Source organism: Salmo salar, chromosome ssa11 (genome assembly GCF_905237065.1).
Source record: "Salmo salar chromosome ssa11, Ssal_v3.1, whole genome shotgun sequence".
Classification (NCBI taxonomy): domain Eukaryota; kingdom Metazoa; phylum Chordata; class Actinopteri; order Salmoniformes; family Salmonidae; genus Salmo; species Salmo salar.
Genome location: NC_059452.1, coordinates 20,362,022 through 20,376,956, shown reverse-complemented (window position 1 = coordinate 20,376,956; position 14,935 = coordinate 20,362,022). Strand labels below are relative to the sequence as shown.

The 14,935-nt window shown below is 44.2% G+C and overlaps 1 protein-coding gene across 1 annotated transcript in view; it reads right to left on the bottom strand.

Annotated features, from left to right (window-relative positions):
• Window positions 1-763: 763 nt before the first annotated feature.
• The window catches only part of adam10a (ADAM metallopeptidase domain 10a), an 88,006-nt gene continuing 73,834 nt past the window's right edge, over window positions 764-14,935 (bottom strand). The window contains exons 5-16 of the mRNA XM_014126901.2: window positions 14,098-14,198; window positions 13,281-13,448; window positions 11,016-11,108; window positions 9,066-9,249; window positions 6,243-6,406; window positions 5,812-5,995; window positions 5,418-5,568; window positions 5,090-5,273; window positions 4,866-4,974; window positions 4,482-4,702; window positions 4,138-4,264; window positions 764-3,975 (exon numbers count right to left, since the gene is read on the bottom strand). Of these exons, the coding sequence (XP_013982376.1) occupies window positions 3,866-3,975; window positions 4,138-4,264; window positions 4,482-4,702; window positions 4,866-4,974; window positions 5,090-5,273; window positions 5,418-5,568; window positions 5,812-5,995; window positions 6,243-6,406; window positions 9,066-9,249; window positions 11,016-11,108; window positions 13,281-13,448; window positions 14,098-14,198 (1,796 nt within the window). The 3' untranslated portion in view covers window positions 764-3,865. The remainder of the gene's footprint in view (window positions 3,976-4,137; window positions 4,265-4,481; window positions 4,703-4,865; window positions 4,975-5,089; window positions 5,274-5,417; window positions 5,569-5,811; window positions 5,996-6,242; window positions 6,407-9,065; window positions 9,250-11,015; window positions 11,109-13,280; window positions 13,449-14,097; window positions 14,199-14,935) is intronic.

Below are 14,935 nucleotides of genomic sequence, written 5' to 3'. Positions count from 1 at the left end.
AACTCCACCCATTACTTCTGGACTGTATTGCATTCCCAAAAGGTATGGATTATTGAGCAATTGTTAGTTTTACACTTAAGACATGACTCTCCTTCTGCTGTATAATTAGTGAATTTTGTCTCTTGTATAATACATTAGTTTACAAATTGCATGTATTTAATTTTTTCTACATTGGTCAGTGCAAAATTGCTTTTTAATTGTGTCATGGAAGAACATGTATGTCTATTACCAAATAATTTACTGTTTCTATAACTTTTAGTTTTCCATGTTATCAGTGCATTCTGAAAAGCTATTCAAGGATTGTTCAATAAGATGTATTTTTTTGCTAGTGATATTGGTTCTTGTAGAATCCGTTTCAGTTTCTTCCATATTGTTCTAGTGTTCTTAACTATGAAGCTGTTAATGTTCTTAGCTTTACCCTTTGAAAAATAGACATGTGAAAAGATTCTGGGGGTGAGCATGCACATCTTCAATAATTACCCATTGTTCCTTTTTAGTGCATTTAACAATGTCTCAAGTAAAAGCCTTGGGTGGGGAGTTGATGCAATTCCAAGTCTGGGAGGTTAAAACCACCCTCAGATTTAGGGAGATGTAAAACTTTTCTTTTTATTCTCTGAGTTTTTGAGCTTGATTTCCTTGGCCCAGTCAAGCTGTGTGATATCTTGAAGTGGGCCTTCTGGTTTGCTCATCCACTGAAAGTGACAAAGAACAAACCAACCATGGAATGATTTCTCAGACATTCATTTCCATTCTCAGAAGAAAATTTTGTTGATCAAGTCTATTTTTATTAAAGCATTTCAAGTAGTTCAAAAAAATAATAAACATATTTGCACAGTACTTTTAGCAATTTTAGTCAAATTTTTCAAAGTGAGCAGAACAGGAAACAGAGCCAAGAAAAGAAAATCATAAAGAATATTGAAGATACTGTATAAAACACAGCAGACATTAAAATCAGACAGTAGTACTAGACTTTTCCATTCTGGATTCTCTTGGTTTACATCACTTACATTTCAGAGCCCGCTTTTCTCAAAATACTTTTAGCAAGACAAATTAAAAGACAGAAATGTAAATCCCAGGCACCGCCCCCTATACACCCAACTATTACCTTCCCGCAGGAATAAAAAGACAATGAGACGAATGATTTAAGACGACCACCCTCCGATGAGCCTTACTAAATGCCAAAAGGTAATGAGAAACAATATTTTACTATCCAGCACAAACCCATACCCACCGGCACCAAACAGAAACATGTTAGAATCAAGGGAGGATCAGTTTTGTTTCCATTTCAGAGGCTCTCTTGTAGACATTGTATGTGGCTACATAGATACGAAGAGCCATTTTTCCTCATTCGATAATGACCAGTTTTGGGAGGAAACAATCAAGGCATTAATATGTGAAGAGGCCTGCTTGTCGTTAATTAAGCTCCAGGACACTCTTCTTCGGGTCTACCTACCTGATAAGGCATAATGGGCCAGAATCAGTCATAAAATATCAAGATAGCCACATATCATTTAAATGGAATAAACAAAGTCATAAAAAATAAAAGGACTTAGGGTTACCTCCTGACCTTGAGTACTAGTCTACGTTCATTCTGAGAAACTTATTTGAGAGACCTTGGTAACAGGCTTTGAAAGAATTTCAACACCTGCCACACAAATACAGGACGGTACATTTATCCCATGTCCTCTCCTCTCCCCAGTCAGTCAAGTTGACCTTCTAAAAGACACCCGAAGTCAAGCAGTGTCACTTTTGCAATCTGTTTCCTCAAGCCTCCTGAGACTTCAGCACTCCAAGCTGATAAACAGAGTCTCTTTGGATATCCTGCCTTCTGGGATTGTCCTGGTCTCCGTGGCTCTGAGTCGACAATACATTACAAACCCCACTGACCTCCAGACAGACTGTGGAGTTGCAATGGGCTCAGGAGAATCAGACTCAACTCCATTTAGACACATTGTTTATGATGTCTTTACACAAACCACAGATTATGACATATAGGTTTATTTTGGTGGAGATCATCACCAGAGCAGAGCTACGTACTTCCAATAGAGATGTGGGGTTAGGGAGAGAGACAGGACATGCAACACAGATATGCATCATAGGAGAGACACGACATGGAAATGATAGCCAAAGGGAGAACAGTTACAGGTAATTGGTAGCCTTATCAATCTCAGTTCATATGTAACAGCTTGGCATAGCTGGACACTCAGACATTAAGCCATTGTAGGACTTTATCGATACAATTCCCCCATATACAAATATCTGAACTGCTAAAATAAGAGACAAAAATATATATATAAAAAAAAAAAATCACATTAAAGCCATCCAGGATCTTCATCTGGCAAACCATTCATCACATTCCTAATGCATGCCATAAGTGTAAAAGATTCCTCAAGCAGCCTTCAAACTGGTATGTAACAGGGCATTCCGTTGTTCCCAGGTCAGCTCTTAAAGACTGTGCGTTTTATTAAGGTAACAACATTGGTGAGGGCAGCCGAGCTAGGTGAGAGCATGTCCAGACCAGTACAGTGACTGTCTGTGATGCCCTCTGTAATATTGCCCCCTATGGACCCTGGCCTGTGTTCGCAGGCTCTGGCCAAGGCCCTGTGACTTGAAGGATACGATGTGACCATGTTCAGTGGCATAGTCATGAGGTGTAGCACCAGCCAGCCCTCGGACAGCCTTGTATGCTAAAGCATTGAAGATTCTCTCCTTTCTTCCTCCATCCTACCCATCTCTCGTATTATAAATTGTATTTTAATGTTTAAGGACTCTTGGAAGACTAAAAGAGATCCAAATAAAAAATCTCACATGGAATGATCAATAGACAGGTACATCTGCTGCATTTAGCGGTTCAGTGATTCACATCAATGCATTGAGTCAGAAAAAAATAGCTGAAGAGAACAATATGTCATAATGAAGTGAAACATGTAAAAGCAAACCTGTCTGAATATGACACCTTCCACCAGCCCAATGATATCCCACGATATCACAACAGCCTCTACAACTCTGTCGCCTCTCTATACCCTCCAGTCCTCTGACAGAGGACTGCTTTAATCTTATTCAGCTTTAGGTTTACATTCCCTACATGTTCCGATAACAGAGGTCTGTTCTGATCCACCCCACATGAGCTTCTAAATGTGACAGACAGGGCTGTTTTTTGTTTTATTAATCCTGAGAGAGTGAATTAAAACAGTAAATAATCTTTATCAGACAGCAGGAAAACAATCGATTTCATATAATACAAAGAAAAAAAATCTATAATCTCAATATCTGTACAATTGCACGCAGAAAGAACATGTATGCTTTGGAAATAAAAGCCTGTGCATTTTTTCTTATCATGTTTTGATTTAAAAAATAATAATTACATTGGCAAATTAGTCTCTTCTGCGACAATGTCTCACATCCTGGCTTTGCATAGCAGCAAAAACCCATGTGACCTGCAGTCCTGTTTTCCTGCTCAGGAGGGCAGCACCTCAGAAAGGAAAAACAGATGAAAGAAAGAGGCTAAAAAGGAGGAGAGGAAAGGCTGCATTACCACAATGCTGCTGCTCTCCCCTGCACTCCAGTGAAGAAAAGAAAAGAAAAGAAATCAGTCATTTTCTCTTCCCGTCATTGCCAAGAGCTTTCCTATAATATTTTCTGCTTACAGCTGTGTGAAGGACAGCTCGGCTGGCTCCCAGAGCAGTGGTGTTGCTATAGTCCGTTAGGTCCTGGAACTGTACGTTTTGTCTATTGAAATCAGTTCTGTTGACAGTTTTAGCTTTGCAGATGGGTGGTTGCAATGAATGGTACAGGTAACTCTTTGGAGTGAAGTGTTCCCACTGTAGGCACTAGGAAGAACCAAGGCAAAGAGGGGCCCAGTGTCTCAGCGTCTCATCTGACCCAGCTGATAGTTCTCTCTGGGCTGGCGCTGGTTACGCTGCTGCTGGGGCTGCTGGCCATTCGATTGCTGCTGTCTCCTCCTCTTCAACGTGCCTGCATGGGAGACACGAACACACTGCTCTCAAAATCCTAACACTCACACACATACCTGCTTGCATAAGATTAACCAGAGTTACACTTCTTCCATACACTATCATTATTTTGTCAGTCTAGCTGGGGAGATAGGTTCCCCCCCCGTGTTGAGGCGTAACGTACCTGGCAGTGGCTTGGGTGGGGGCAGTTTGGGGTTGCTGCTGGGTGTGTGGACACTGCAGATCTTGATGAAACCAGCCATCAGCATGATGAGAGCAATGCCCATCAGCAACACTGCCCACCAGTGAGCCTGGAACACAGATTATGCCAAGTCATATTTTTTTAGTGTCGGACACAACTTTCATATTGAAGCCGGTAAGAACATTTCATAAAGAAGTGTATTTAGCTCCTGAAATTGTTTTTATGCCAACGGGAGTGACAGTTTCAGCAGTAGGGTGAACTAATGTTCTGAACAACACAGGTAACTACAGTACAACTAGGACATTGGCTGGGCCTGGGACACTAACCACTATCCACTCCGCGATGTTCTCGTAGAGCTCTGCGTTGAAGATGGCTTTCTTTAGCCTGGCCAGGGGGCCGTCTGCGTCCACCAGCCGGCACCTCATGAACACGTCGCAGTAACCCTTGAAGTCGTTGCAGGGGGAGCCTGGCTGCAGCGTGGTGATCTTCTTGCTGAAGAAGCGGGCCCACTTCTCAGAGCCCGTGCTGCTGCAGGTGTCAGGTTTCACTGCAGGGTGGGGGAGGAGAGATGGGGAACGCCACTGTGAGGTCACTGCTAACAGGACAGTCCCAGTCTTTGCAGGGTCTTGGTGGTTTAAGATACATGTCATATTGGGACGGCCCGATAATGGGCCGATGATAGTGGTAACAAGTAAATAACAGACACTTACTTCTCTCCTGACAGCAGACGTGGCACAGCTCAGTCTCATCTGTTCCCTCAATACTGGCGCAGGTACACACCTCCAGACTATACTTCTCACAGATGGAGCCAGAGCAGCCCTGGTCGACAGAGACGTAGAGAGGGAAAGGGAAAAACAGGGTGAGTGTCAGTTATGCTCCATTGTCATGATTTAAAGCACTTCAGCACACGTTTGGTCAGAGAGCTAGACCATACCCCGTTGAGGCAGACTTGTGTCTCTCCATGGCAGGCGGTGAAGTTGGCTTTGGGTTCAGAGGTGGGGCACTGGACAGTGCCTCCGTTACACATGCCCTGTTCAGCACACTCTGACTCATCCCTACACTTATCATTGGAGCCCTTGAAGTTGCATGTAGGTGTACAGCATGGACCCTGGCTGGGACTGACAACACAGAACCCACACCAAGTCAGCTTCAACTTCCTTTTTACTAAGTCAGAAACAAGTTGAATACTATATTAAATAAATACTACAACAGTACTAACCATAAAATCAACAACATTTTGTCGTCCATTATTGGCCACTTACCTGCAGATTTTGCCGGGCTTGAGTTTGCACTTGTTGCCGTCGGCCTCGTTGGCGTTGTAGCAGCACTCGTCTTTACACTGGTCACTGTAACCACAGTCACACTGCTCCCCTGCCTCCACCAGACCGTTACCACAGATGGGCTGGCCAGACTCTGCACAAACACACACAGGAAGGAGTGATGAGATGCAGTAGAGGACACATAACCTTGGATGTCCATTCCAATGACAAGCACATCCACACTTCCTATGCACATGCAAAGATGGACGCCCGCAAGTGCATGTGTGGACACACACACACACACACACACACACACACACACACACACACACACACACACACACACACACACACACACACACACACACACACACACACACACACACACGGCACTTACCCACAAAGCAGTTGCCCCTCTTCTTCTCCAGGACCTGGCTGATGTTCCTCACGCTGCAGATGGAGAACTTGTTGTTGTTGAGCTTGTCCCCTGACGTGGCCCGGGCGTACATGATGTAGTTCCCCTGCTCCTTCTTCTCCTGGGCCTTGGACTCTCCTGGGGTGCACTCTGTCCCAGAGTCATGCTGTCAAACCATAGGGAAGAGGTTCATAGGGAGCCAATGAGCATCCCTCTCCTCCCTCAGGAGGGCATTAACAGACTCCTCCACTACTGAGACTTTAAACCAAGAGAGATCCTATGTTGAGTATCTCAACAAAGTGGTATTCAAGTATGTACAACTGATTAGCATGTGCAGTATGATCTGGTTAGAGCTGTGCACTGCGATAAAAGAACACACCACAACCAGACAAGGCCCAGGACAGTATACTCACCGGAGAGCCAAAGTTGTGTCCAACCTCGTGTGCGAAGGTGATGTGGGAGACCTTGGGGGGGACGTGGGAGGCGTAGTTCTGCACCGTGATGATGCCTGTGTTCAGAGACTTCTTCTTCCCATCAGAGTACAACTTACTCTTCTCACAGATACCTCCGGAGCTCCCTAAGAACACAGTAAAACCACCCATCAAGATTACATACAGTACACACCATAGAGGAGGATTCTCTTTCACACTGTATCCCACCCAACAAACTAACAGGACTATAGTAAGGATTTCCATGGCATTGAGGATGTACTGTTTCCAACTCTGACACGAGTGACAGTGAAATGAAGTGACACTCTTATTGGAGTAAATTAAACCTGATACTCTGCCTGGAGTGAATAAGCAGAAGTCTTTGCTACTGTAGGGGAGCAGAGGGTATGTATTTTGGGCCCAGTGGTTACTCTTGTAGGTGAGACACAGAGACACAGACAGCAGCAGGAAGATGAGAGGAGGCAGAGCAGCCAGGTGGTGCTGAATATGCCCGCAGGTGGAGAGTGGCAGCTCGGGCACAGCAGGAGAGCTGAAGGGCGCTGCTCCACAGTCGCTGAGAATGCTAATTTAAACTCGCTCACTTACCCATTTTCAAAGAGAGAAACGCACTGTCTGGAACACACACATTGACAGACATGGCCAGTCAGCTGTATAGTGCGAGTGTGGAGCATACTCACACACTTAGATTTTTATCAATCAATTAGGGAAACCTGGTTTGGGTTGAATAGGGCCCCAGTTTCATATTGTGTTCAAAGGGAGTGTTTAAAGTCAGCTCAGATAGTGGGAGTAAGCAGTGGCAGACAGAGCTGAGTCAGAACAGATTCTCTGTCCCACCCTACAGTACTATCAGATTCAGCTGGAACATTGCCGGTCTGCCTCTAGGCTGCCCCTGCACTACACACTCAACACTGCCCTGTCTGAGATCACAGGGGGGGGGGGGTAAGGTCCAATCTCTCCTACAACTGTGGACCATGGAGGATTTCTATTGTCTAACCAGCCAGGCTAGGAGGACTGGGGCTCTGCTGGAACGCCAGGCAGTGGCAACATCTTTATCTGAGAATAGCCTGTGTGCTTAGTCATAAGGAGGCCACACCTTTGACTACAACCGCTTTTAGACACATAGAAACATGAAACCTAAGCACTTTACAGTATAGGCACATATTTGTGTGTGTGTGTGTGTAGTGTGGTAAGTGGTGTGTGTGTGGAAAGTGGTGTGTGGTAAGTGTAGGAGGAATGCCTCCATTGAAGTCACTTATGAGTGTGGTAATGGATCAAATCCATTAAGAAAACCATTACCCAGGCCTGACTGGTGTTTCTAGTAGCCGTCTGTTGTCAGTCCACTCCACTGGAGCGTTCAAGGCAGATCTCTTCTCTACGAGCCCACAGCCTCCCTCTACAGCGCTACAGACCCAGATCGATTCAGCTTATTTGCCCGTATTGATTCCTAGTGTTTGTTGTTGTTTTTCATCTTGGGTTCTGTGAGTCAGAAGTTAATCAAGATATGTTGATGATACCTGGGCCAACTGACACCGACTTTTCATTTAAACCTCATGAAGGAAAACAAAGCCTGAACTCTGACCTCTGGGGCTGCTGCTCATTGAAAGACACTTATAGCAGTAACATGTGAACGTGGGGTTCAACTACAGTACTATCCACTCTCTCTACGTCTTGATGATATCCTGAACCAGGCACAGCCTGCATCTGTATGGACTCCTGTTCTATCTGATTATGACTCGTCAGCCAGCACTGGAGGGCTCTGGGCCACCCCTGTCACTGGAGGGCTCTGGGCCACCCCTGTCACTGGAGGGCTCTGGGCCACCCCTGTCACTGGAGGGCTCTGGGCCACCCCTGTCACTGGAGGGCTCTGGGCCACCCCTGTCACTGGAGGGCTCTGGGCCACCCCTGTCACTGGACAGCATACCGCTCCAGTCACACTCAACAACTTCATATTATTCTAGTGTGAATCATTCATTCAGAGGTGTTCAGCCTGTACTTGTTTAGCCTACTTTGTGTGTGTGTGTGTGTGTGTGTGTGTGTGTGTGTGTGTGTGTGTGTGTGTGTGTGTGAGAGACAGGGCCATTTCTGTCTGTGTGCTGTGGCTGTCTCATTGATTTCTCCCTTCTCACAGTCAACACTACTGACTGACTGACACTATGGGGTTGGTGGAGACCAGAGGGAGACCCAGCTGCAGGCTATAGAAAGGGGGGGTGATCATCTCCATGGATTGTTTCACATTCTACAAACATCTAAGAACTTCCTTCAGGAGAAGGACTCTGAATGTAGCTCCTTTGTCCTTGAGTGAACCTTGTTTGGAGAACGCTGCAGTTTTGACAAACACCCAGGGAGGGAGAAAGCGGAACACAAAAATGCATTTCAAGTGGAAACAGCGTGGAGACGATCCCTTAGCAAATCCAGTCCTCCTCGGCCTTGAAAATTAAATTACAGACATGCTGGTGGAACGAGTGGGGGGGGTTAATGGACTGAGGATCATTGAGTGTTCTGATAGTGTGCAGGACTCAGAGGGCAGAGCAGGGAACCTGCAGCACAGCTTTTGCTTCCTGTCTTCTTTACAATGGAGCGATCCTATTAGAGATACTGCAGACAGGGAGTCTCTCACAGACCACTGGACACTTGGGTGACTTCTTGGATGCTATACCTTCCTACTCTTTAAGTAGGCATAAATGTCCACTATTCTCAGTTTTCTTTTTTAATTCTCCACTGAATTCCTAGCCTGAGAGCCATTATGCAAATGAGTGCAGTACACAAGTTCAATTGGTGTGTGTGTACCTGCAGGAGCTCCGACCCAGGCCAGGCCCAGCACCCCGTCGTCAAAGTCCCTGTCGCTGAAGACGTAGGCCAGGCAATAGTCATCATGGTTCTGTTCTGAGTTGAGCTCCAGGAACTTCTCCACCCCGATGTTAGCAAAGCGGAACGGATTGGTGGTGTCCCGCTCATCACTGGTCGTGTTTATCTGAAGAGATCAAAAGGAATGGTTTATTGAATAGGTCATGAGTAGGTAATCACACCCACCAGGGTTTCCATTTGGAAAATGTGGCACCGGACGTTTGACCGGCAGCATTTTAATTTACCGGACATTTGAGGAAATTACCGGACCCGTAAACATTGGGTGTGCAACCTGATAAGGGCGTCCACCCACAGTGCTGAGAATGACATAAGTTACATTTAGATTATGGTAATTCATATTAACAGAACATGCAAGTCAAGCATGCAACAATGTACATTCCTTCTTCCCGAACTCTGAGGCACACTTTGATGTCAGAATAACATGTCCTGTTACTCAGCCAACAAGACCAGTAACGAACAGCAGAATCACTAGCCTTTGTCAATCTACTATTCCCCTATTGTAGAAAAGGTTACCTTTTCTATTGGTCAGATTGTCGAGAAAGAAATAGCCTATTCCAAACAGACTGGGACAGAGAATAATAAAAAATAAAAAAGCAATGAGTCTGATGCAACAGATCAGAACGTTTAGCTTAAAATGTTGAGACACTTATTTCTTTACATTATAAACGCAGCAATGAGCACATGGCAGTAGGCTATGCGTGAATGTTCCTTCCATTACGCAATTAGCAGGAAAAAGCTCACCGGTTTCATGTGACAGAGATGAAAATATCCGTTAGAAATTTAGAAAGAGGGGAAATGTAATATGCAACGCATGGGTTGACTAGGATGGTGCCTTGGGCTACTGGACAATGAAAGTTTGTATAAAATAATTGCGTCCACGGATATGATCTGATTTTGGCTAGGTTACTTTGAAGCAAGGTAAGACATGCCTCATAATATGTAGGAAAACGTTCAGGTTTCAATTAAGTATATATTTTCAAAATGCATACTACCTCCAGCTAATTGCAAAGTGATGTGTGATGCGCTGATGAAGAGCCTATGCTTTTGCTGTTTGAGATGCTGTAGCAGCAGCTCTCGCGCTCCGACAGATTTTCCACTCAAAGGCTCTGTATCTGTATGCTGTAGGCGTGTGATAAATAAGATAGCCTTACAAAACTAATATACTGTACACAAGTGCCAATTTAATTCCACTAAATGAACCTATAGGCCGACTGGTATTAATATCAATGAATAAAGAGCATTATTTCGCAATGGGATTTTCTTCTTCTTCTCCCAGACAATTGACCGGCGGCAATTTTATTTATCGGCTTAAATTTAAAAAAAATAAAAAATAAGCAGGCTATTACCGGCTAACAGAAACCCTGAAACCCTGACACACACACACACACACACACACACACACACACACACACACACACACACACACACACACACACACACACACACACACACACACACACACACACACACACACGATAGGGGAACAGACAGGAGCTTTGTTGAGAGGGCCTACAGTAACAGGTTCCTGGGGTATTGGAGAAGAGACTTCATACATAAAAGTCACTGTGTCTACATCACTATAATCATTGCTAAAGGTAACTATTCTAATGTGCGTTTGAAGAGAGAGCGGGAAAAGGCTTTAGACAGAGAGAAATGATTCTACTTAAAAAGTTTCCAGCTCCTTGGCCCCAGAGAAACCTTTTGTGAGTTGTTTTGAATTTTGAATTCTGAGCTCCCTACTTTAATTGGCAGCTGGTGTTCACCTGAGGATTTTAAGGATTTATTAGGTCTTGGAGTGTGGTGGAATACTGAAGTGAGGCAAATGGTGGGGCTCACCACACACACCCCCCCCAACCGTGAACACAAACTCACCCTGATCCTTTTGACCATGAAGCTGATGTTGCGGATGCCCAGGAAGTCAGTACCCTGGTAGATGGAGTCAATGGCCTTTACATGGCTGGAGATCTACAGAATAAAACAGTCACCATTAGATGATGAGAAGTGTGGAACAACTGCACTGCAGAGAGAACATCAGATAAATCATAGCATGGCATTAAAGACATGACATGTCTGTTACCCCACCAATGAATACATGAATAATATCTCTAACTACAGAATCACTGCGTTCAGCCTATTGGAATCAATCTGCTGATGACTTGCTCCACACTGTCCAGCCCATCCTATAAACAAGCCTCTAGTCTCAGAGTTAAACCACAATCCCAACGAACACATTTACGTCATCATCACAATGAACCTTTTTTCTTTATCTCACCAATGGAGAGAGTGAGTGTCCACAGAAATTACATTTTAATCAGCTAGTCTCTCCTTTAACTGGACCCTCTACTGTGAAAGGCAGCATTTCCTCTGCATCTCATTTGTTAGGCTATAGAACTCAGTCAGGAGGAACAAGTCTGCGATGCTGGGCGGGCTGGCTGAAGGAAGCCAGCCAACAACAACTGATCAGACCCACAGACAAACACTATTCTGTTTGTAATCCATTTCTCCTGGCGGAATTAAAGGGCAGGCCCTGGTTTCCCCCTGCCGAATGATTCAGAAAGTGTGTGTGTGTGTGTGTGTGTGTGTGTGTGTGTATGTATTAGGGTTGACCTTATTTAGTCGATTGTTTGGTCGATATGCTGTTGGTCGACCGAGATTTCATTAGTTGAGCAGTCGCAAATTGATAAAAATAATTAAATGGGGCATTAGACACCTGTCTGATTTGTGCTCGTCTCAGTGGACTAATCAATTGGAGGCCACTGTGATGGCACAGTACATCCCTCTAAGATGTGCTACTGAAATTGTAAAAATAATATATTATATAAGAATAATGGTGCAACACTGATAAACTAAATAATATTATATAACAAAAGCGCTTTCTCCCGCGATGGATAGCGGGCGCTGTCCACGGTTCTGAAACTTAATCTTCAGTGTGCCGTTGAATTGGTGCCTTTCCCTATATGTTGCTATGTGTATAATAATAATAATGGTGTTGAGAACAATGCGACAGAGGCAGTAGCGGAGTGAGGAAACAGGAAACCAACTTAATTAGGTCTATAACCAAACTGTTAAACATGCCTGGCTTTATAAATCGTCCATATACATCTACAGAAATAAGACAGATCCTTCTTCTACTGACAGTTTGAGTGTTTGTTTAATAGCCTAATGATTCCGTCAGCACCAAGCCTCATGCAACTGCAAAATGTTGTATAAAGCAATTTCACAAATCCGGCTGTTTATAAATCTTTGCTATGCTTTAATGAAGGCTCTGCAAATGTTTTTCATTATAAGTAATACCAGAGTCTGTTCTATTTTATATAGTGTTGTTTACACTTCCAAACGGGCAGAAAAAAAGTATAATATTGTAATCTAACAGCACCCTGTTCGCTACACAATACTCATTCAGAACTTGCTCCTATATCCTCCTTTCTCTTCAATAGTTTCCACAACTAAGTCAAATGTCTTACACACATCTAACTTCCCCTTTCCCTCCTGCGCAACCAGTAAACATTCCCCCGTTTCGAGTTTATTTTTCACGTCCTCCTCATCCATTTTGCTGTCATGTGTTACAGTGTTCAGAGTTTGCTACAACCAATTTATTGATGTGATTATGATATGCTATAGGTCAGACCCTATTGGTCAGGTGCATGCACTGCATACATGTTTTACGTAAAGAGAGCAAGGGTCTAGGGAATAAGGAATGTTTTTCCTAAACAAATGAGGTATTTCGGTAAGAACGTTTCAGTCAGAAACAAGTAAGAAACAAAATGGGTGTAATTATGTTGCAGCTTCAGCACAGACAGCGGCAATAAACACTTGCCATGGTGCCTGTTCGCTGCAGCAGGAAGGAGAGAGAGACAACGTGCACCAGTCACACAGGCTCTCGCTGTCATTTAATTTTAACACAGTGTGGCCATCTTGAGTCATTTGTGTCTTATTTAATCAATCAGTGAGCTTAAAGCATCAGACAAGCCTCAGTGCATATAGTTGATTTTATTCAAACTTCGGGTGTGTCTATATATGGAAAAATACACTTAAAATGTAGACCAATAGAATAGTTGAAAGAACAGATGACTCTCGGTCGACCAATATTTTTTTTTTTGTCTGGGACAACCCTAGTGTGTGTTACAGCCTCAGTACCTGTGCGATGACAGCCTCTCTGGTGCCGTAGTACTTGAAGAAGAGGTGGTCAGTCTGGATGAAGAGCTGGCAGGTGTTCTTCTCTATCTGAGCTGCTCTCTTCTTCCTCAGGATCACCGGACCATGTCCATGGGACCTCTCCTCTTCCTCCACCACACTGCTGGTATCCTGCAGAGACAACAACCAGAGGAACTCCTACCATTAGTCAACTAGGAGGGAGAGATGGATGTGAGGGAGAGGGAGGTGGAATGAGGGGAGCTGGAAGAAGAGAGAGAGAGTGAGAGAGGGAAGTGGGAGGTTAAAAAAAAGATCCCAAGACTAAGAAATGACATGAGAAGGTGACCAACAGGAATGTGTACAGATTTCAGCCATTTTGGTCAGGGAAAAATCCCATGTCTTCAAATGTGGAGAATGAGGGCCCTGGCTTCTGAAGGGAGAAGTCTTCCAGAACATGGGTAAACATTTCCTGACACACCCCTGGTCTGACTCATCCCTGGGGAGAGAGAACACTAACTCCTCACCCTGCCAAATGATCTGTGACATCACTCTACTCAGTCATCCACAGAGCTGAAAGGGATAACAACCCAGGAACAACAAGAGGAATCTGGCTCTCGTTACAGCTCCAATAACAAGTTCAACTTAATCACTTCCATTTTTCCTTATCATGCTAACTGTTATTTTACCATGGAGCAAGAAAATGTGAGGTGGTTTGTATGGTCCTCCAGTACTGTGTCCAGAATGTGTACGTGGTTTTATAGTATTGGTGAGTGCTGTATAGCTATAGGGTTGGTTTCACAGTGGGGTATTATCAGCTCACCTTGAGAGGCTCCTCCATAGCCGAGGCCTGGTACTTCTTCATCCTTTCAAACACTGAGTGGTCAGCACAGCCCCCCTCTGAGCCATACTTATGAGGGTAATCTGGGAGGAGAAGAGGAAACCATCAATATGAGCTCAACCATATTTCCAGTAATATTGGTTCTCTCAGCTTCAGACTAAACCGGCTTAGAAGGGGAATGAAAAAGGTTGTACACAATAGTAGCCATAGGCCATAGTGTGGTCTCAACTACTCTATCCAAGGCCCTCTAAAACATACCAGTATAACCTCATCTACTCTATCCAAGGCCCTCTAAAACATACCAGTATAACCTCATCTACTCTATCCAAGGCCCTCTAAAACATACCAGTATAACCTCAACTACTCTATCCAAGGCCCTCTAAAACATACCAGTATAACCTCATCTACTCTATCCAAGGCCCTCTAAAACATACCAGTATAACCTCATCTACTCTATCCAAGGCCCTCTAAAACATACCAGTATAACCTCATCTACTCTATCCAAGGCCCTCTAAAACATACCAGTATAACCTCATCTACTCTATCCAAGGCCCTCTAAAACATACCAGTATAACCTCAACTACTCTATCCAAGGCCCTCTAAAACATACCAGTATAACCTCATCTACTCTATCCAAGGCCCTCTAAAACATACCAGTATAACCTCATCTACTCTATCCAAGGTCCTCTAAAACATACCAGTATAACCTCATCTACTCTATCCAAGGTCCTCTAAAACATACCAGTATAACCTCATCTACTCTATCCAAGGCCCTCTAAAACATACCAGTATAACCTCATCTACTCTATCCAAGGCCCTC